The sequence below is a fragment of the Protomyctophum bolini genome (assembly GCF_963924005.1).
Source record: "Protomyctophum bolini genome assembly, chromosome: 7".
NCBI classification, from domain to species: domain Eukaryota; kingdom Metazoa; phylum Chordata; class Actinopteri; order Myctophiformes; family Myctophidae; genus Protomyctophum; species Protomyctophum bolini.
The window spans coordinates 31,191,873-31,214,229 of NC_137868.1; the positions used below are offsets into that span (position 1 = coordinate 31,191,873).

Below are 22,357 nucleotides of genomic sequence, written 5' to 3' on the forward strand. Positions count from 1 at the left end.
GAAATAAAAGTTTGGATAAACCTGTAATACCTGTAATACCTTCCTCTGTTTCATGGTAATCGGGCACTGCATTCATGATTTGAGGCAATTTGTTCAAAACAGGCCACTCCTGGAAACTTTGGAAGACCATCTTAACCAATCAGGATGGCATATTAAAATAATGGGAGATACATTTTAATCACCATAGAGATAATCTGTACCAATGTGCTTGATGTTCAGGAAATCAGGAGAATTATCGAAAAATGGGTTTAGCAAAAATCTGCCTCCTGCGCTGTAACAGGCCGATGTGAGAAATGTGGGGCTTTTTTTTTTTACTTGGTCTCCAAGGAGTATGCGTGCAAGGTTTCACGTCGAGCGGTCCAACGGTGCCAGAGATTAGCTGCTCCCATAAATCTGTCTATATACAGTAGTGGCATTTCTTCCTTGGCCTAGCGGGAATGTGCGTGCAAAATTTCACAGCAATTGGTGCCGGAGATTAGCTGCTCACAGACGCACGGACGGGCACACATACACGCACGGATGGACAGGGGTGAAAACCTATTCTCAGCCATGCCTTCGTCTTGGCGGAAACGGTAACGATTTTGAAGCTTCACTTTTGTGGACGCTCGTGCGTGCATAAACAGTACCTGAGCAGTGGGGCTGTGTGGCACTCCAATGTCCATTGAGCTGACAGGATAGTGGTGGGTCTCCAATGAGCTGCCGCTCTCCAGAACAAGAGTATTGCACCGTGGAGCCGAAGGTAAACTTCTCCCCCACCATGACACCACCGGGAGGAGAACCAGGGTTTCCACAGTCCACCTCTGGAAGAGATAAAGAGAAGGGGTGAGGATTCCATGCTGCCAGTCTACAAGCCAATCTAAAAGCTCACAGTACTTTTGTTACTTTAAGTACATCTTGATATACTGGAGTATTTCTACATTGCAGTATTGATACTTTTACTCAAGTAAACAATTCAAATACTTTCCCCATCACTGCATGCTGCCATGTCAGGATCAAAAGACAGTAGGCAAATCAGAATCTATTTTAGAATCTACTGTTATGCTGCAACTCTTATTTGGCTATAGTATATAGGTCTGAGTGGGAACATTTAATATAATTATAATATCCTCTTTACCCAGACATACAAATAAATAAAATATGATAGCGCTATATAAAGATACAGAATGCCTGAAGTCCTTGTAGGTTTTGTAGGGAAGAAAAAAAGAAAACACTTTCTCATTATGGTTTTTGACAGTTTTAATGAGTTTTAGCAATTGTTGACAAAACTCATTTCTGTTCAGAGTCACCGAAGCCTGGAATAGAATATAAACAATTGAGATAGCTGATACTACTGTGCATCATTCAGTGTGACAAACTAATTGTAGTGTATCATAATATCATGAAATGAAGTGGTTGCCAGAACTTCCCACGCCTGTGTACAAAATGCAGAGGTTTACTTTAACTAAAGGCTCTAACATGCTCTAACAACATGAATCTTGGCACCATCATTCAACACTCAATGATCGCTTCCTCAGTTAACTCCAGTAGAGTAGTGGTGGCGGCTGTTTGTTTCTGCGAGATCATTAGCTACAACTGAAACAACTGGTCTCCATGTGGTCCTGTTATACTTGGCCCATTCCTGGCCCATTAGGCTCACAAAAACATAAGCCACCGGGATATCAAGCATCACACAGCTGCTGCTTCTCAGGACGGATAGTAACTTACTGTATCATTAAAACTCAAAGTTTTAAAAGTTTTAAAAGCAAAGGAGGACACACTCAAGTGGATATGGACCCACCTTTACAGTGGTTCTTTACTATCTAAATACCTAGAGATAGCTCAGCTGTACAATGAATCAGCCTTTTGAACCACTGTACAATATAGATGGAGAGAAAGACAGATAAGATATAGTACATAGATCGCTCAATTGATGCATTTATAAATAGATGGATACATGGACAGGTACATAAGCAGACATGAATATATGAGATGGAAATAGTTATAGAACCATCCATCCTACCAATGCATTCAGGCAGTGGTTTGTCCCAGTGTCCAGCCGGCTGGCAGGTGAGCACTGACGAGCCAAATAAATAATATCCAGGGTTACAGTCATAGAACACCACACTGCCAAAGGTAAAGTTTCCATGCTCAATCTTACTCTCCCGGATGGAGTTGGCAGGGATACCTGGGTCAGTGCAGTTCACCACTGGGCAAGAAAGGAAAAAACAACAGCACAAATTATTTATGCCTTCATGAATTATTTAGCTTCATCATAATGGCATATTTTGCTGTAAGGATGTTTCAGTCAAGACACCATTTCTCAATATGTAACTCTGAGAAATTGTTGCCTGAGTTGCATATTGACGCCATCATTTCATGAAATGTATAATGAAGAGGCACTCTTCCCTAAAACATCAGTGCAGCAATAACAATTTAAAAGAGAATGCAGTCCTCTGCTGTTTATTTATCAATGATAACTTTAAGTGAATTTAGCATATCGTTTATTTTTATGCTCTCCATTGTCATGGAGAGCATCATAACAACAGTTACCAAAATCACCAGTTTTGTTATCGCATAAAATGGCCAGTGAATGTTTTTAGCACAAAGATGCTTCTCATCCATTAGCTTAGTATAAATCAGTGCTGATTTAGCTGGTAATGTGTCAGATAATAGCGTACTGAATGCGGTTGGATTGCATCCGATATGTAGACTACTGTACGTGTAGCAGCAGCACATGATGCAAGATAATATGGTGTTTTTTAATTAATTTGTGCAATGCAATTTGCTCATGTGTATACAGTACAAGTTTAATTATGACTATCTACAGCCATTTACAGAGGACCTCTACCCCAATGTGAGTTATATGGGGCCACAAAAAGAGTGACAATAAGTAACAGTTATGTGGCAATTATCTGCATAATTAACCTCTCTCTAAATATCACCACTGGGGATCTGACTGGTTTGTCCTTGAAGCAGTGTGGTCTCGAGTACAGCTGGAACTGTTGTTGGATCTGACTGGTTTTTCCTTGAAGCAGTGTGGTCTCGAGTACAGCTGTAACTGTTGTTGGATCTGACTGGTTTTTCCTTGAAGCAGTGTGGTCTCGAGTACAGCTGGAACTGTTGTTGGCAGCAACCTACAGTATACCAATGGCCTGCATGGCCATGGAAACAGGACCAACACAGAAAGCTTCTCATTGCAATTTAAATATTCTCGGGAGGCTGTGATACATACTGTAACATAGTGTACACAGTGTGTGGTTTCAGTGACCTTATTTTTAATTGTTGGTTTTTATTATTATTTTCACTAATGTAATATAAAGTACGTCAAAAAGGGTAGGCACTACAGTATATAAGCTACGGCTTCAGCCTATACACCTTTTCGGTCCTGTAAAACGTTTTGTTGCTGTAATAATCATTTACATGTTGTTTTAAAAAATAAACCATTCATTCATTCATTCATTCATAGTAATGCCCGACTATTATTTATTATTTAATCCGTAGAAACTTTATCTGGTTAGCTGTGACGTGACGTCATGTGGATCAATACATCATCATCATACTATACTTAACGAGCCGCTTGAGGGAAATTGCAACCACATTTGCAATTTCCAATTTCTGTGCTGAATGACCTTTAGTGCATTTTAAGTGGTGTAGTGGTCAGAGTCAAATTAATAACAAAAAATGCCAGGACCTTGACAGCCTGTTGGGTTTTCCGACTTGGTTTGACTTATGTAAGAAGAATTATGACATAATGTCATATCCCTTCAAATGTTCAGCTCACATGTGCATTACAAGATTTATTTGACTACCCATGGCTAATCTGATGACTGGTTAAATTACATAATCCTTCAAAAATGATGTCAAGTATTATCTATACTGTCTATTGGATGAATGGGGCCGCCTACAAGTACAGGAGAATGTTCTATTTTTGCTCTTGTTCATGACGTACGTATGTGCAATTTCCATCACATGGATCCAGTACTGGAATAATACAAATTTGTGTCAACCAGGTTTAAACTAATGTACATAATATAGGCCTACTCTTGTACCCATACACAGGATGTAACACTAAAGAAACCTTGCACCTTTTAATGGTGTTGCTGAACATTGAGTATTGGTCATGATTGATGAGTGATCATTATATTGCACATGGTGCTGGCTCCTGATTCATGTGCTCATCCTTGCTGGTGGTGCTTGAGTAATAATAACACTGCAGGAAGTGCTCCATCAATCCAATCCATCTCTAAAGATGTCTACAGACTTTATGATTAAGGCCATGTCAGATGAAAAGTTTCTCATTGTGAACGTCAAGCAGGGCTGACTACAGGTCGGTCCATGGAGTTCAAGGCTAAGTATGACGACTTTTGACAATGTCAATTTATTTTAGGGCCACAACATTATCCCAGTGAGTGACCAATTGAAGCACGTTGGTAATGACATGCATACTGACATTTGTTCAGTGTCAAAACGGTCAGTGTACCAGTGTCAGCTGCCGCAGTAGGTTGTTCAACCGGTTCAATAGGCCTGATCTCGATTAGTCGAATAGTCGACTAATCGATTGAGGGACTCTCATTCGACTACCAGTCTCTTAGTCGAATCATGCAAAAAAAACATGATTCGACTGAGAGATTGTCCTAATTTGTTATATATTAATTAACAAATAGTTTGAAAGAAATAGGATATATAACATGATGTATTGGGAGAAATCATGTTAAATCAGACGTTAAGCATGAAGCCCAAATGGTATGATCCTCATCAGACTGGATACATCAGACTCCATTCAAATCATGCAAAACAACAACAACAAATATATCCCCGTAGTTCCCTATAGTCGACTACCATTCGACTATAGGCAACATTTGGCCAATCAGATTCGAGAATAAATTCTTCATCAGGGACAGGCCTACTGCACAATATGACACCGGAAAAACGGGACAGGACTGCAATATTTTACCTCGGTCACATTGCCTGGCATGTAATGGACAGAAAAGATGGCCATAACAGAGTGGATGATACCTCTACATGTTGGTGGCTGCTGGCTCCACTGGCGACTGGCCTGACACTGGGCTGTGGAGGGGCCCTCCAGGGTGTAGCCTTTGTTACACGCAAAATGCACCACATCATTGTAGTTGAAGCCATCTCCTGTTGTGCGACCGTAGATGGGGCTGCCTGGGTGGCCACATGTAACAGCTGAGGGTGACATGAGTGCACCAAGGGAAGAGGTGGAAGGAAAGACATGAGGAGGAGGGAGAGAGGTAAAGAAGAGAGGTTGGGGATGGAAGAGAGAGTGGGGCAGAGTGGAATAGAGAGGGAGAGATAGCATGTGTATGAGAGCATGCAAGAGACGGAGAATTCGATATAATTAATCAATAGGTGACGTAAAGTGACACTTATCATATGAATGTCATTATCATATCATTAACCTTATAGAGCACCATGGGAATTGCACATAATGACTGGGTTGAAGGGAAAGGCTAAATGACACATCTAAATTATGTCAATAGGTGAACATAAGATTGAACATTGCAAGCATACGAGCATGCCCTGTATACGCACAAATGGTTAGCATAACACTCCAGAGGAATTCCATGTGACTTTAGAAGATAAGTAGTGAAGATAAGTAGAAAATACAGTACACCCTTTTAATAATGCATAATACTGTTTTACCACACAGAAAAAATAATAATATCTAAAACTTAGGTCCCCTTGAAATTCATGAGCTTAATGAAATGTAATCATGTGGAGTCACACTGGTTGGGTACCACTGTTTTATTTCAACAGCGCAGCAACAACAGGCTAAATTTAGAGTGCAGACAGGCACTTGTAGGTATTGTAAAGTTGGCTCTTGATCTCTTTGCCCCCCCCCCCCCCCCCCGCCTCTCTCACACACAGATTTCCCCTGTCAGTTTTCAATACATCCACAACCACTCACTGTCGCTCATTCTATTCTATGCCTGCACAGCAATCACACACAGACACATGTGCACTATCTCTCTCAGTCTCTCTCTGAGTGTAATTTACTGTACGCGTACAGTGCGTTTGGAAAGATCCAATGTATGTCAATGATACCGACTACACCAGACGCACGGATAGCGTGCTCTAAAAATAGGATCGGTTCTATTTTTTTTACATGCGTATAGCACCACTCGCATGTATGCATATACTGTATGTCCCAAATGGAGACAGTGGAGTAAATCTGCATGCACCCACAGATCTGGTGTAGCCAGGAGCGTTTAGTGCGTGCACGGACTGTGCATGCGTCACGCGTACATTCTCTGGTGTAACTCGGGCGTTATTTCTCTCGGTCTCCAACAATCTTTCCTTCTCTCTTATCAACCCTCTCTTGCACTCAATCAGCCATGAAAGAGAAGCAGTATTAAAGCACTTACCGATACATACTGGGAGTTGTCCGGACCAGTTGTGGTCCTGCTGGCAGATGCGTACTGAGGAGCCAATGAGCCTGAAGCCAGGGTTACACTGGTAAACAACCGTATCTCTGTAGCCAAAGTTCTCCCCAATCACCTGCCCATTAACTATCTGCTCTGGCACACCACAGTGACCAGCTGCAGGAGAGAGAGAAAAAGGAGAGAGAGCAAAAATTATTTTAATTTAAAATGGTTTAACCTTTATATTTCTAGGTTACTCCTACCAAGTTCATAAATAGCTTCCACAATGCATATTACTACATCCATTTCAAAGATCAGATAACATAAAGTTATGATGACTACTGCTACTAAAGGGTATTCTATTCTAACCCTAACCCTATAATACGCTGGCAGTTCAGTTCATATGAATTATTAACCTATTATTTGCCCAACCCAACTTGTAGTGATAACTAGATGAGCTTCTCTCATCTGGAGAAGACGCAGTGAAATTCCTCAAAATCTGTACAATACACTCGTGCACATAATCGTATTACTTTCAGCTACAATAGAGGAGGAATCTTGCTGAGATTTCCACCGCCACTTAAACAATAGAAAATGTCCACTGACGGCAAATCTTATTTCCCTAATTCACTCCTGCAACTTGAAATTCAGCTGGGGATTTTGTTATCACACTCCCACACTTGAGGGCAGCCAGATCCAGTGAAGATTGTGCTGAAGTAGGCTACTATGCCGAGAGGTCCCCAGCTATGTTAACCCTGGCTGTCATATCACCAGACAAGAGAGTGGTGTCTTTCTTTTAATGAACCGAACCAATCTTGTGCTGAGCTGAGAGTGCAGGCGTCAAAGGGGTTGAGAAATGGACTAATGTACCTGCCAAGGAGGCCATCATGTTTTGAGATTGCATCCGGTTCCAACAATCCTGTCACATTTCTCCATCCTTCTTACTTTTTCGCCTATCTTTCACTGTACTGAGCTGAGCTCAGCTGTGCTTAGCCATACTGCTTTTGCTTGTTTATGGATCCGATCTGTCACAGCAGAGGGAATCATGCTGGTAAGGCTTGGCAGACATTTGACGGTTTCAGGCCAGTCGCGACACAATGGCTGCGCTCTCATATTTAACATTTTGGAAAAACTAAATCTCACAAAGCGGCCATACAGTAGAGTACCCTGCTGCAAGTGAGCTAAGACAGTTGAACAAGAAGTGCTTGCATTTGTACTACATTGTTCAACTTTGCATCGGCTAAAGTACTACAACATGTGCTTGTAGTACATGTGCTTGTAGCACATAGATATAATGCATTGTCTCTATTCTTCTAGTCTGGCCATGCATGACTAGTAAGGGAAGCAATTAGACTCTCTCGTTACCTACTGGAACTGGGTTTACTAAGGGCTTATAGGATTTTAAAAGAACACTCAGAACTATTTCTGAACAGATGTATAGTGTCACTTGATCCAGGCAAAGGAAATGTTTAGACCCTGCTTTACCCAGGCACTGTGTCTCCATCCCACTCCATAGGCCAGACAGAAGACACTCCCTGACAGTGGAGCCGGTCAAAACATAGCCAAGACTGCAGCTAAAAATGGCAGAGGCTCCAAAGGTGGTCTGGGTACCAATCTTCTTCCCATTTGGAGGAGTAGGCAGGTCTCCACATGAAATTACTGATACAGGATGATGCAAAAGAGGGAAAGGAGCATGGAGAAAGAGGGAGTAAAAGAGAATGAGTGAAAGAATAAATAGAAAACAGAGAGGAAGGAGGAAAGGCAAGTTAGCTGTCATCCTCTGAGTCAATGGGAGTGGGAAAATAGAGTCATGTACCCCCATCTCACTGACCATAATGAGATATAAGAGTGACCTGTACTATTTCACTGGAGGATAATGATGGTGTTTGCCTTTGTCCCGACATCTTTCATCGCACCGGCTGGCTTTTCCTTTCACCAATACAGACACTATTCCACTCGTATGCCTTTTAAAGAACAGTTCCCATGGCAGCATAACATACTGTAGGAGGCTTTTTCACATCTGTGTATGTGAAATAAAATGTTTGTTTGTACATAGCTGATAATCAAGTGGATTTGGAGTACATCTATGCTAGCAGTCTATTTCAATATTGCATATTGCATTTGTTCTCATTATTTACTGTCTTTTGGATTTTATTCTATGAGACAATCCCAGTAATCCAATATACAGTATGTTTATGCACTAATACTGTACTTTGCATGTGTTTATGTATGTACGGACTCAACAATGGGGTGTTCGCATGTGGCATGCTATATAGTATATATACTTTATGTACCACTGAGGAAGACACTGAAGAACACCTTGGTATTTTGTCTAGGGATTTGTCTGTTTAAGCAATCTGATGGAGGAACTGTATTCCTCCTATTCGGACTACACTTTACATGAACCCCTAGCCTAACCGTTGTTTTGCGGGAGGTGGAGTTCATATGAGACACAAAGTCTTCCAGGGTTGTCAATGAAATCTGTTGGAACTGGGGGAGTTTTGTTGTTACTAGGGGGCAGCCAGGGGGGTTTGTGGGAGCCGAAGAGATCTTCTGCCTGATGGCTGTTATTTTGTCCACAAATTGGGAGACAAACTTTGTGCACATTTCTGGGGAGGCCTCTAGAGGCTGATTTGGAGGGGGACCCATTACAGACTCAATTGCCTGGAACATTAGGTGTCTTGTTAATTCTTTCTCTGCATGTCCGTATATATACGTACCCCCAGCTAGGGGACGTTATTTGCTAGGTCTGTATATACACAGACCCCAATGTATACTCTATACAGTATATATAGTGTATATGGTTGAGCCCCACGGCAGCTTTTAACATTGATCCGGTTGCTATGCAACACCTCCGTCACCACTAGCTATGGATCGTTAAATCTGATCTCCGTTTAAAGCAGTTCAAAGGAGGATTTTCAAACCTCCATAAGTCGGAAAGGAATCCAGGAGAGCTGTCCTTGGTGGATATTCAGCCATCCAAAGTTCGGATGTCATTTGTGACTTTGTACCGCGTCGCTCCCGACATGTAAACGTTTCTGGCGAGAGGTAAACGGTGTGCGCTAATGCTAATGATAGCAAAGTGTGTGTATTGAGTGTGTGTATGCATTGGGCTGGCGGGGGGTGGAAACTCCTCCTCTTAAGATACAGTAGGTCGCATGTTGCAGCTGATCCATTTCTCACAGTGATATTTAGCGTGACACCGGTGAGTGGTATTTCACACACAGTCCACTCTATGGTTGGCGATATCCTCCATACTTTATACACAGCTGCATTTTGAATGTCTGCTACCCTGATTTCACTGCACTTATGGTTATCTTTTATTGTGCACGCCAACCACAGGTACAAATTACATAGATTTGTTTGATTGGCTTGGCAGCAGTTTTGAAATGGAAATGCATGCCACTACCGTATGTGTATTTCTTTTTCTCCAAGCACCATTCTGGTCAAAATGTATTAGTTTTGATTAAATACTAAATATACAGATTATGTAATCGTTTCATTTAATACAGCATTCATTTTATAAGTTAGGCTATAGACTGTATTACTTTATGGGCATGTCTAGTTACATGTTGGTAACACAACGACAGTTTGGCAATTTTTGCCTATAGGCTAGACACTAGACAATGACATATTGAAATTAGCCATTAGAAGAAGCCAGTCACTCACTTCTGCACCGAGGCCTCTCATTTCTCCAACTCCACACCCCATTGGCCAGGCACTGGATGTGGGCAGGGCCAACACGGTAGTATCCAGGATTGCAGGTAAAGATGATCTTGGTTCCATACTCATAATGCGAGCCATTGACTATCCTCCATTTCCCATGGTCCAGAGAGAAGGAGCCCAGACTGGGACACACCATCACTACGGGACAAGAATAGGACGCACGTTCTCAGCTGTGGCTTGTTTAACTGTAACTCCTAGGTAATTACCTCTTGATGAATTGAATACAGAACCACAATGGAAAAATGCTAAATAATACAGTGGTTCTCAACCTTTTCAGGCTGTGAGCCCCCAAAATAATCATAATTGAAATGGGGCCCTGACAAGTACATGGAATGTAGGAGTGAGACATTAAACTTTCGGTACCACAGATAAATATTGTGAAAATAGCAGATACATTGTGTGGGGTCTCTTTCTTATTATTTAACAATTTGGCCAATGTTTGACCAGTCTTTATAGTTTAGTTTGTTAATTACTTTTGATGCAGTAATGCTATTTTTCTTTTCTTTCTTTTTGAGGTATTAAAAAGGTCTTAAAAGTCCTTGTCACTTCTCTGTCATCTGGGACCCCCCCCATGTGCCATCTTGCACATTCCCTAGCTAACGCTATCATACCTGCCTTAAGAGGTTTTTCACACTTGCCATACTACCTGCCCTTTTAACTTTTCTGTATAATTTTCTCATTTTTGATTCTCACTTATATTCAGTATTATTGTGGTCTCGAGTACCGAGCCCACTATTGTTACATCTTTATTCCCGGACCCGTTTTCCTGGACTGTGACGTAATTGCGGGTCAATACATTATCATCGCGTAGCGGGCTACTCAAGCCCACAGTGTTTCAGGAACAGTATTTCCTCGTTTTTTTATTATTATCCTTTTGTTATTGTTGTAGCTGGAATACAGCCTCATGTGAGCATTCATATCCTTTTTCAGCCTCCCCTCCCTCCCACTCCCACCTCAGCTCACCGGTACAGCGGGGGATCTTGTTGTGGTTGCTCCAGGTGCCATCCGGTTGGCAGACTGTTGTCGTCAGCTCCTTGGAGGAGAGCCGGTAGCCACTGTCGCAGAAGTAGGTCAGGCGTGTGCCAACGGAGTAATCAGCAGCCAGCACACCTCCGTGCACGGGCGCAATGGGGACGCCGCATGACACAGCTGGAGGGAGCATAAAGACGATCACACGCACACAGACAGACAGACACGCACACACGCAAATAAATAAAGACACATGGTCATGTGCATAGATGCATCTTATACAGTAGCACATCTGTATATACTAACATATTTTTCAAATGTCAATATTGACGGCAATACTATTCTCACTCAAACATTACACGTTGAAACACACATGAATATATTAACATACATTATATTCTCTCACGCATGTATGTGTGAAATAAGGCTAGCCTACTCTGTCCTATCAGACAGAGTAGTCAAACTGATTGGAGACAGTTGTTGTTGGAGCCAAATCAACATCTGTTGGCCCACTTTATGGGAATAGCTATGCAAACACGCAAAAAACACAGCGGCAGCGGTTGCTTCTCACTTCCCACACACACACACACACACACACACACACACACACACACACACACACACACACACACACACACACACACACACACACACACACACACACACACACACACACACACACACACACACACACACACACACACGGTGCTGCTGTTCATTATTATCACATATTCATGCTGGTATTGCTTGTTTGTTTTTTGCTTAGTAACATGTTTTTATTGTGCAAAGGGTATATTTTTCCCCATATGAACTCTGCTATTAGGGTTGAAACAGTGGGGTGGGAGCTATCTTTGGGAGAGCTTTTGTTCTGTTTTGTTTTGTCCTGTCTGTATGTATGGTTGTACTGTTGTATTGTTTTGTGAACTGTATTGTACAATGTATCTGTGTTGAGGACCCCCTCTAAAATGAGATGTGACATCTCAAGGGGCTTATACTTTCAATATATAGTATATACACACTTTTAAATCACTGCTTTCTCATACGCTTGCTTGTTGTTTTGGTCAATCAGACCTCATTCGTTCGTGAATAGCACAGTGGCGCAAAACTCATAACTGTCAGTCACAACAAGCACTCTGGAAAGAAGAGAGAAGTGGGGCTTAATACTCAAGAGGAAAATATTTTGACGGTGAAGAATAGTGGAAGATTAAAAAAAGTTTTAGTTAGTTTTAAGTCTAGCTGTTTTATGGCATATAAAATGTTAATACATACGTACGCTGGGTTATAAATGTTGTCTTTGAAATCCTCTCTTTAATCTTTGAAAGAGTAGTGTTTTCCTCTCAACTCATTGAGGTTGTACAACATACACAATGAGACATTCCAATCTCAGCATCCCAGGCTAAATAATTATGTTAATCCAGTGATTCCCAAACGGTGCCATATGAGACAAATCCAGGTGTAGCTTGGGATTAAAAAGTCATGAATCTCACACACACACACACACACACACACACACACACACACACACACACACACACACACACACACACACACACACACACACACACACACACACACACACACACACACACACACACACACACACACACACACACACACACACACACACACGGTATATCTGTACTTTTCAATACATAGGCACATTCTATACCTTAAAAAAATATATATATATATTAATTTGTGGTGACATGCCATGCCTTACTCGCATATGGGTTTAGAAACTTCCACTATCTGTAAACGTTATCTTGCAGCCACACTATACCCACTATACATTATGCCGACTCCTTGTGGTTGGAGGTGTTACCTGTGGGCGTGTTGATGCGCATTCCTTACAATTGCTATCTTGCCCTCGCAGGTTTAGGACAGCGGAAAGACGTGCCTCCTCAGACCAGCCGCAAGGTGAATTCCGTTTGATAGAATCATAAAGCTATAATACTGTATATCTAGAGAACGGATTGAGGAGCGCGCTATTCACTTCAATGGAAGTTGCTCAGTGACATTTTGAAGCCATAGAAGAACGACAAAGTCTTCCGGGTAGTACCCCTCAAGCGTTGATATGATTGGTTGGCTGAGTCCTATCATGTGGCACGGTGATTGGTTTCATTATTGTAACACCCAAACCTACATCTATGCATAATGTACCGGGTAGCTGAGGTGAAAAGAAACAGAACACCAGAGTAACACCCTGGTTAAATGAGCATACACGTTCACTGAAGAAAGAAAAACAAACTCACTATCCACCTAGAGATTCTTAAAAAGTCAACAGTTGCCTATAACAAAGGCAGGCATATTTCTCTGGCATTATTAATGAGAACGAGAAAAATGCCAGTCCTATTCTACCCCCCCCCCCCCCCCCCCCCCCCAGCCCCCACCTGTCCAGACTCACGGAAGACGGCTGTAGTTAGGCCCTTACTCACAATCTTGATCCTTCTGTGTTGGGTAACTATCGAACCATTTCTAATCTGCCCTTTCTGGGCAAGGTTTTAGAAAAATGTACTGTATCTTTCATCAATTGGATGTGTTTCTACAGAACAATAACAGTGCATAACAAATTCCAATCTGGCTTTAGGAAAGGTCACAGCAACCTGACTGTAGAAAGTATCAGTACAGTAAAGAACTTAATTGGGGGTCATTATTGATTCTGAATTGAAATTTTATTCACATTTCACACATTAATCATGTTACCAAGATTGCCTTTTTTCACCTTAGACATATTGCACGAATCAGAGCCTATTTGTCATTGGACTTTGTTTTTTCTCGGCTTGATTACGGCAATGAACTTTTTTCTGGACTGCCAAAGAAAACAACTGACAGATTACAACTTGTCCAAAATGCGGCAGCCAGAGTTTAAACTAAAACTAAGATGAGAGAACATACACTGTATACTTCAGTTTTAGCTTCACTGCATTGGCTTCCGGTTATTTTTAGGATTTGTTTTCTTTGTTGCATGAACATGTGTTCACACACGCCGACGGCGTTATTATTATTATTATTATTATGGCCATATGGTGGCGTGACGGATGGAACGACGGACTGACAGGTTTTCATAGTAATCACTAGTAACCACAATCAACAAATTAAAGCCTTTCTCATCATGGAAATTCAAAACTTTGCCCAAGTGAGACGATAGTTGACGATGCCAAATTCTGGACAGGCCCGACTCCTGAATTACGAGCTGCCTCGAATCCATAATGGTGATCATTTTTCCCAAAGATCCAACGTTTAAGCTTAATGTAAATCAGTCTTATAACAACATCCTGCACCATCATGATTCTGACAGATTTACTATGACTATCCCGTCACCTACAGACAATGTAGTGCATGTGAATCTTGTGGAAAAGTGGACCTATTTTACCAACACTTTCAAAGGGTTTTCATACTATACTGTAGCCTCGGCCTGGAGGCGAACCCGGGATCTATAAAGCCTATGGCACGTATGTTACAAGTCAGCTCAAGATATAGGCAATCAGCAACGCAGCACTGTCACCTTCAGTCGTGTCCCCCCCACCTGGAAGCACGTGCACTGCACGGTGCATCAGCCGATACCTTCAGTGGTGTCCCCCCCACCTGGAAGCACGTGCACTGCACGGTGCATCAGCCCATAGGCATGCAAGCAGCAACATTCCTGGGCGAGCATAGAGATCATGACAGACGTGACTGGGACCACATGATGTAAATAAAATATTATTCATTTTAAGTAATGCAAACTGTAATTACACACATTGTTACATACAACAACACAGTAATTATGTATCGTTTTCCTAATGTGTGACATTTGACAGCTAAGTAATGTTGTCAATGAATGGCAGCTTGCTCTTTTGTCTTGAGTGCCGAAATGGTGCACAGTGGATTTGATACCTGGATATAGTTCCAACTTGATGTGGGCAATTTGTCACAGAGGTAAGCGGATGTCTTGTCTTGCCATTTATTGCGAGAGGTTGTTTATGCATGGTCACTAGTATAGAGAGTAGTACCTGGCCTGATCCTGTCTCTTTCAAACTAAAGGATAGGGGTGCAATAACATCCTGTCTCTTTCAAACTAAAGGATAGGGGTGCAATAACATCCCCAGAAAGTTCTGAGACCACCCATCTGAAGTTCTGAATGACTTCAATTTGTAGTTATACCCCTGTTCATAAACAATTTTTATAACAAATCAGTCCAATTAAGACCTCTACAGTACATATAATGTTGGACGGTTGTTCCGTGCAAAGTGTGATGTATACTGTGATGCCTAAATAGTTGGTCTATAATAAGCTTGCAATGCGTTGTGAGATAGATCAGCTATTTATGATGTGCTAACCTGCCATACAGCGAATAATGAATCAGGCTTAATGAATGCAGAGAAAACTGGATTGCATATGTTTACAGTATCTAAATAAGAAATACAGTAATTTACACTTTTGGGCCAAGTACACGTACAGTACACGTTTACGTACAGTACACTTGAATAGAGCAAATTAGGTGATTTAGATAATGAATCAATAACAATCATAATGTACATCTGTAGAAGAAAAACACATTTGAACTGTTCATGAAGATAATATTGCAATTATTGCATGCTTGTATCACAATGTTATCAGCAGGACTACATTGTGATATTACATCTTGGATATCGCCCATTTAACTTAAAGCTTATAGGCTTTTGAAATTCTGTCTGGGGCCTTGCCCTCTTGGGGCTACTTCAGGAGCATTCCATTTGAAATGAATCACAACATGTATTTTAAATTATTTAAATTATGTTTCGGCTCAAGCCTGGAAACATAATGAAAAATACGTAGTAGTGGTGTGTTCAACAAGTAACATTGCTACTGTAGGAATTGTGTGTAATGTGCATGCTCTCACGCACGCACACGCACACACACACACACACACACACACACACACACACACACACACACACACGTGTGAACACATGTTCATGCAACAAAGAACCCAATTAGTTGAGTGAAATAGAACAGCTGCAAAGACACCGAATGCCAACGGTGAGTTAGCTGCAAAGTAATTAGAGGAAGTGGAAATTGACAGAAGAAGGGGTGGGGATTGATTTGTGTTTCCCTTCCATCTGACATGGCATCGTCTCTCCATCAGCTTGCATTCAGAGCAGCTAACTAACGAGTACCAACAACACAGAGAAAAGGTCCTGGGCAGAGACATCTGACTGTCTGTAGAGCACTGGGCCTCTGAGGCAGTGACCAGAAGACGTGTTGAATTTGAAGTGTTGAATTTGACAGCACATTTAGATTTAGTTTTATTCATTGTCTTTTGAATAAAATTCTGTTAAGTTTTAGTCATCTGAAATGTTTGACTTTTAATCTAGTCTAGGCAGTGGCTCAGAGGTAGAGCAGCTGGATGGGAACCTTGAGGTTCCCAGTTCGATCCCGGGCTCCCCCAGAGTAAGTGTCGAAGTGTCCTTGAGCAAGATGCTGAACCCATTGCTCCTGATGTGCAGGTTGGTGCCTTGCATGGTTTCCTCTGCCATTGGTTTATGAATGGGTGAATGTACAGTAATGCAAAATCTATTTTAAGAGCCTTGGATAAAGATGCTATGCACCATTTGCCATTTACAGTTCATTTAGTCCACTAAAATGTATTTTGGCGGTGCCTTTATCTAATGGCAAATGTTATACTTGGTTGCGTACAGTCTTAGTTCTCTCTCACTCTCACTCTACTGAATCTCTTCTCCACTGGTCCCTCCCTAACATTTTAGTCCAGTTTTTATGTTGAGGAAATTGTCAGTATATTTCATCATAGCGTAGTTTTCGGCAGTGAAAAAAGGTAGTCGACAGATTTTTTTCGTCATTTTTTGCCGACGAAATAAACACTGAGACCAGGTGGACAGGAGATAGAAATACCGACAGTAAATGTTCATCAGTGCCGTTCAGCTCACCCTGACATGCAGGAACAGACGTGTCCCAGGTGTAGTAGCCATAGGTGGTCTTCTTGCAGACAGCCGTGCCCTTTCCAATCAGCTTGTAGCCCCGGTCACAGGCCCAGCGCACAACGCTGTTAAGATGACCCCCGGTCTGACTCACTACAAAGCCGTGCTGCGGAGAATCCGGGGTACTGCAGTACATGGCTATTGAAAGATGGAGGGAGGAAGAGGAGAGAGGGATACTAAACTAGACGTACCATCTTGTGCTCAATGGCAATAATGTAATAATAATAAAACATAACATAAAACATAACATAACACAATTAGAAGTTTACAAAACAATGGAAAAAATATATATAATATACATCAAGACAATCACAATAACAAATGTGACAAAACATTGAGATGCTCATAATCCAAGCATAGGACAAAATCATTGTCATTCTTAGATAAAAAAAATATCAATGGGTGTGTGTGATAACACATACAGTCAAATTAAAGCTATTTATATATAGATATTATAATGGTGTATACATGGCCATTGAATGTATAATATAGGGAAGAAGAGAAGAGAGATGAAAAGAATAGGTGTGAATGCTGGGGGCTGAATGGATGAGATATAAGATAAGATATGTACTGTAGAAGGGGGGGTAGGGGATCAATAATTAAAAGAATAAGGCGAGGAGTAAGAAGGAGAAGAAGAAAATGAAAGAAAGATGAGAAAATGATAATAAGGCATTAAAGAAAGTACAGATGGAGTTCTTTAGTTATTTACAGCCAAGCCATGGGCTTTAATACACACATATTTATGCACTAGTGAGGAGGAAGGCCTGAGGAATGTCACATCTATTTAGCAGCCGGTGTGTAACACACAAAGTCCAGGCACTCCTCAAAATCACATTATCATCATTCCACTCTGGCCTATGGGCACATACACATATTCAATTTGCTTTAACACATGCAAACACAGGTGCATCCTGCAGTTATTTGTTCCACAGCCCTTACTTTCCCTCATCGTACAGCCTATCAAAACAAATTGATTTCAGAACACACAGGCTGAGGCACTACATAGCGGATGGGACAGACGGATGGACGGCAGTGTTGCTCGGCGATCACTGCTGTAATTTCCTTCAAATCAACATCACTGGGACACAGCAATGATTTAAATTCCAGTCAATTGTTTTCCTCACAAAACGAGTAACCACTTGAACCCCAGCATCCGTATTCTGGAGGGAACATTCACCAAACATAGCAGATCTATGTACAAGCTCACACCACGTCGTGAGCTTGGCTATATCTCTGACAAAGATTTGGTGTGACAGTAGAGTTGCAAGTCAAGTCTGATTCCCTACGGTCGCATTCACACCTGTAGTTCTTGGATTTTTTATTTGCTTTGTCAACCGCAGCAGGGAACTTTAGCAATGTGTTCAATTCAATAATAGTGCAGGACGTGGTGGGGACTGGACTAGTGTGTGTGTGTGTGTGTGTGTGTGTGTGTGTGTGTGTGTGTGTGTGTGTGTGTGTGTGTGTGTGCGTATGTGCGTGCGTGCGTGCGTTGCTTTCATGCGTTGCTTTCATGCGTGCGTGTGTGCACGCAATAGCAGCTCGGTGATCGCTACAACTTTACCTACATACATAGCACAAGGTTAATAGGAGTAGCCTACCACTTTTATTCAGATCAGTGGAGCCGCCAGGATTCCTGGTCCAGGCCTGTACTGCAAGCATTAATGCAATATGTGTCATTGTGCAAATATGCAATGGCCTCCATTCTCTCACTAAATATCCTACACGGTAGTGTTTTAAATTGTGTGTAACCTTCAGCATTTGATAAATGTGATCGCCTGGCCATATTGTGATAATCCAAGGGCTTCTATCTCTTCATTAGACCACTGTCCATGGGACATCCTTGCACTGCCTAATAATGCATTCTCCTTCCTCCTCGTGTGCCAAATAACAACTTCTTCATCCCACAATGGCACATCATTTCGTTCATCCCCTATAGATGATGTGCATTCACACCTGCGGTGATCCACCCTCTGGTGCGCTTTGAAGTGACATGAGAACCCAGTTTTTTGGAAATCTAGAATGCGTTTGTTTGATCCACACCACAATTCGAATGAGCCTTCACACTTTCCAAAGGAAGCACACTTTCCAACAATAGGCAGCAGGATTAATTTTAATCGCAGTAAAACATCCTGTTGTGAATGCGACCTAAGGCCAGAAGGATTAAAGCACCACAGGAAAAAAGACAAAACAAAATATTATGCTTTCTTGTTTGCTTTTGGTTGATGTATTTCAATGAAGCTCTGCTCTTTCTTTTTTTTAAAGATCCAACAAAGAATTTAGGTCATAAAATGAAATGGTTATTACACAAGAATTTATTCAGTGTGTTCTGCGATGGTTCTGGAACGTACGAACCATGTACGAATCAGCTAAACTGGCCCAAGTAACATCCAAAATGAGACGTTACAACCTGCACGTCCTTGGTATCAGTGAGAGCAGATGGATAGGATCCGGCAGACAAAAGACCAGCACAGGGGAGACAATACAATACTCAGGTATGGATGACATCCACACTATTATACTGAAGACAGGAACAGAAAAATGTCTTGTCTGATGGAGTGGAAACCCATCAACAGCAGACTTATGAAGGTTAGGATGAGAGGAAAGCACATCAACACCACCATGCTGGTGTTGATGTGCATTTAATGTACCGGTAACTGCTTTTAACGTAACCCCATATACTTAGTTGACCGGAGTCCCCCTTCTGTTTTCCCAAAAATCACTGACGCGTTAATTACGGACGCATTAATGTGACGCGTTGTGAGCTTGAAGATCTGCTATTTTCACCGAACGTTCTCTCCAGAGAATAGGGACGCTAGGGTAGTAAAGTAGTTAAATGTATATGCCTTGTAATGACATGTGATTTCATATTGAACCCGTAACTCTTCTTTTTTTTAAGAGTTTATAAAGACACAATTGGATCAGTTATCCATTATCAATAATGAAGATAGTATAATTACGAGCAGGATACATACTTTGATACTCACCCACGTATCTGATGTGGAAGCCAGGCTGATTGGTGCCATGATCGGAGGACCAGCGTAAGAGGAGCTGGTGGCCAGTGGTTGTCAGGCTGAAGGGAGTCTCAATGTCACCACTCAGAGAGGCCAGGTTCTGGCTGTAGATGGTGGGACCTGCATGTGCACACGCACACACACACACACACACACACACACACACACACACACACACACACACACACACACACACACACACACACAGTCACACACACACACACACACAATAATGAGATAAGAATAATGACTGCATACACAGATGAACAGAGAATGTAAATACCGGTACGCACAAATATAGCATATTATGCAGAGAGATATGCATGGTACACTTATCAGTATATAATTAATTTGCTAAGAGATGATGAGAACAAAGGCGCCGCACCATAAATATCAGTGACATTTTGTAATAATGCCATCTATAAAAAAAAGGCAATTGAATCTCATTCTCACATCAAAACAAGTATGTTTCAAACATTACCTGAAAGACTCAATTTATTAATTTGTAACTCACAAGTTAAATTACGCAGGTTTGTTGAGTAGCTACATGTATAAATAACAGGTAACGTTTTACATCTTGCTTATGAGATAAGATCCCCCTTTGAACTCACCATCAAATATTTCCAGGATGTCAAACTCTTTCTCTGTCTGGAAGAGCTCAAAGTGCAGAGTGATGTTGTATCCCTTTTCCACATTAATGAGCCAGGAGCACATCTGCAGGTTGGGGTAGCTGTCAGGATAGCCTGGACTCAGGATCACCCCCGTGGAGTCAAAGCGAACCTCATTGGCTGGGCATTGGACTGAGATCAGAGAGAATGAGACGTGAAAAGAGCATGAATTATAAATAAGTAAATAAAAGGGGAGAATTACAGAGCCAGGTAACAGGGTCAATGTGGAGAGAGGGAGAATGGACAGCTGAGGTGAAAGTGTGGGGTCATATTAATGCCATTATTATTTGTATTCGTTTGAGCAAGAACATTTCAGCACTTAATTTGTGCACACGATAATTTGTGCACTCGTAAAACAGATTTTGTATTCGTAAAGAAAATGCACTTTGTGCACTTGTAGAATCGGCAGTAAAATCACTGCAGAACATCTTAGCATTTGTAGAACCAACTTGCACTTGAGCAAAGAAATCTGAGCATCTGTAAACAAGTGCACAATTTTTTTATGAATACAAAATATAAATTATGAGTGCACAGTGTACACACATTTTTTTTTACGAATACAAAATCTGTTTTACAAGTGCACAAATTATTTTACAGATGCTCGCATGTTTTTTTTTACGAATACAAACAATAATGGCATTAATATGACCCCATATTAAAGACAGAGAGGGGAACAAGAGAAGCGAGGGGAAAGAGAGGGAAGGAAAGGGAGAGGAGAGGAATCTAAGCGTGACAGCTTTGTATGGGGAAATCTGTATGTCTGTACTGTACTGTCTGTGCCTGCATGTACAGTACAGTGTATCTTGGTCCATGTTTGCGTTGTTTGTGTGTGTGTGTGTGTGTGTGTGTGTGTGTGTGTGTGTGTGTGTGTGTGTGTGTGTGTGTGTGTGTGTGTGTGTGTGTGTGTGTGTGTGTGTGTGTGTGCGCGCGCGCGTGCATGCGTGTTTTGCTCATTTCCTGCAGGTTTGTATATTTGAAATAATGGCCATGGAAAGGTTGCCCGTGATATTCTGCCCTTTATGGTATGGGAAAAACTACAGGGACTCTACTTAGAAACATGACGTGTAAGAGGTTGACACAAACAAATGTGCCAGATAAAAAGGTCACTTCAGTCATAGCCTAGGTAAATGGAACAAATGGAACACTAAGCAGTAAGAACAAAGCCAATGGCAAAATGTTGTAATGCTAACTATAGAGCTGCGTTGCTACTGTCATGCTGTGTCCAAAAAGTCTACTTTTCTGACTTGCATTGTCTGATTGACATACCGTATGATATGAAAATTTAAATACTATATTATGTTTTGAAAGGTTTGATTCGGAGTGACCCCAAGCTCATTTTATTCTCAGTACATTACTATAAATTACCACTTTCAATTAAAAAAGAAAATAACAAAGGAGATATGAGATTTGTTTAACGAAACAATGCAAATATATGCAGCACATTGCATGAGTCATCATGGGAGGTCAATAAGAAGTCAATTCCATTCAAATCTGTCAGTGTGTTGTTAATGATGTGCAGTGTTACAGTACAGTATGTGCAATAACTACTAGTTGTACAGTATGTTCCTATATATATATATATATATTATGTAGCTATGTAACCCAGTTGGGTATATCTCAATTTAGGTTTCAAATGTTTCAATGTTATTACTTATTTTGTT

The 22,357-nt window shown here is 41.3% G+C and overlaps 2 protein-coding genes across 3 annotated transcripts in view; both read right to left on the bottom strand.

The window, feature by feature from the left end:
- cmc1 (C-x(9)-C motif containing 1) overlaps window positions 1–22,357 on the bottom strand; it is a 307,618-nt gene that overhangs the window by 223,518 nt on the left and 61,743 nt on the right. The window lies entirely within an intron of this gene.
- Window positions 1–22,357, bottom strand: part of LOC308318953 (CUB and sushi domain-containing protein 3-like) — a gene marked incomplete at its 5' end in the record, with an annotated part of 301,597 nt that overhangs the window by 72,087 nt on the left and 207,153 nt on the right. The window contains 10 exons of the mRNA XM_080768691.1: window positions 627–800; window positions 2,000–2,185; window positions 4,996–5,169; window positions 6,369–6,542; window positions 7,851–8,024; window positions 10,035–10,229; window positions 11,055–11,240; window positions 16,967–17,155; window positions 19,990–20,148; window positions 20,640–20,828. Coding sequence (XP_080624817.1) covers window positions 627–800; window positions 2,000–2,185; window positions 4,996–5,169; window positions 6,369–6,542; window positions 7,851–8,024; window positions 10,035–10,229; window positions 11,055–11,240; window positions 16,967–17,155; window positions 19,990–20,148; window positions 20,640–20,828 — 1,800 coding nt within the window. The remainder of the gene's footprint in view (window positions 1–626; window positions 801–1,999; window positions 2,186–4,995; window positions 5,170–6,368; window positions 6,543–7,850; window positions 8,025–10,034; window positions 10,230–11,054; window positions 11,241–16,966; window positions 17,156–19,989; window positions 20,149–20,639; window positions 20,829–22,357) is intronic.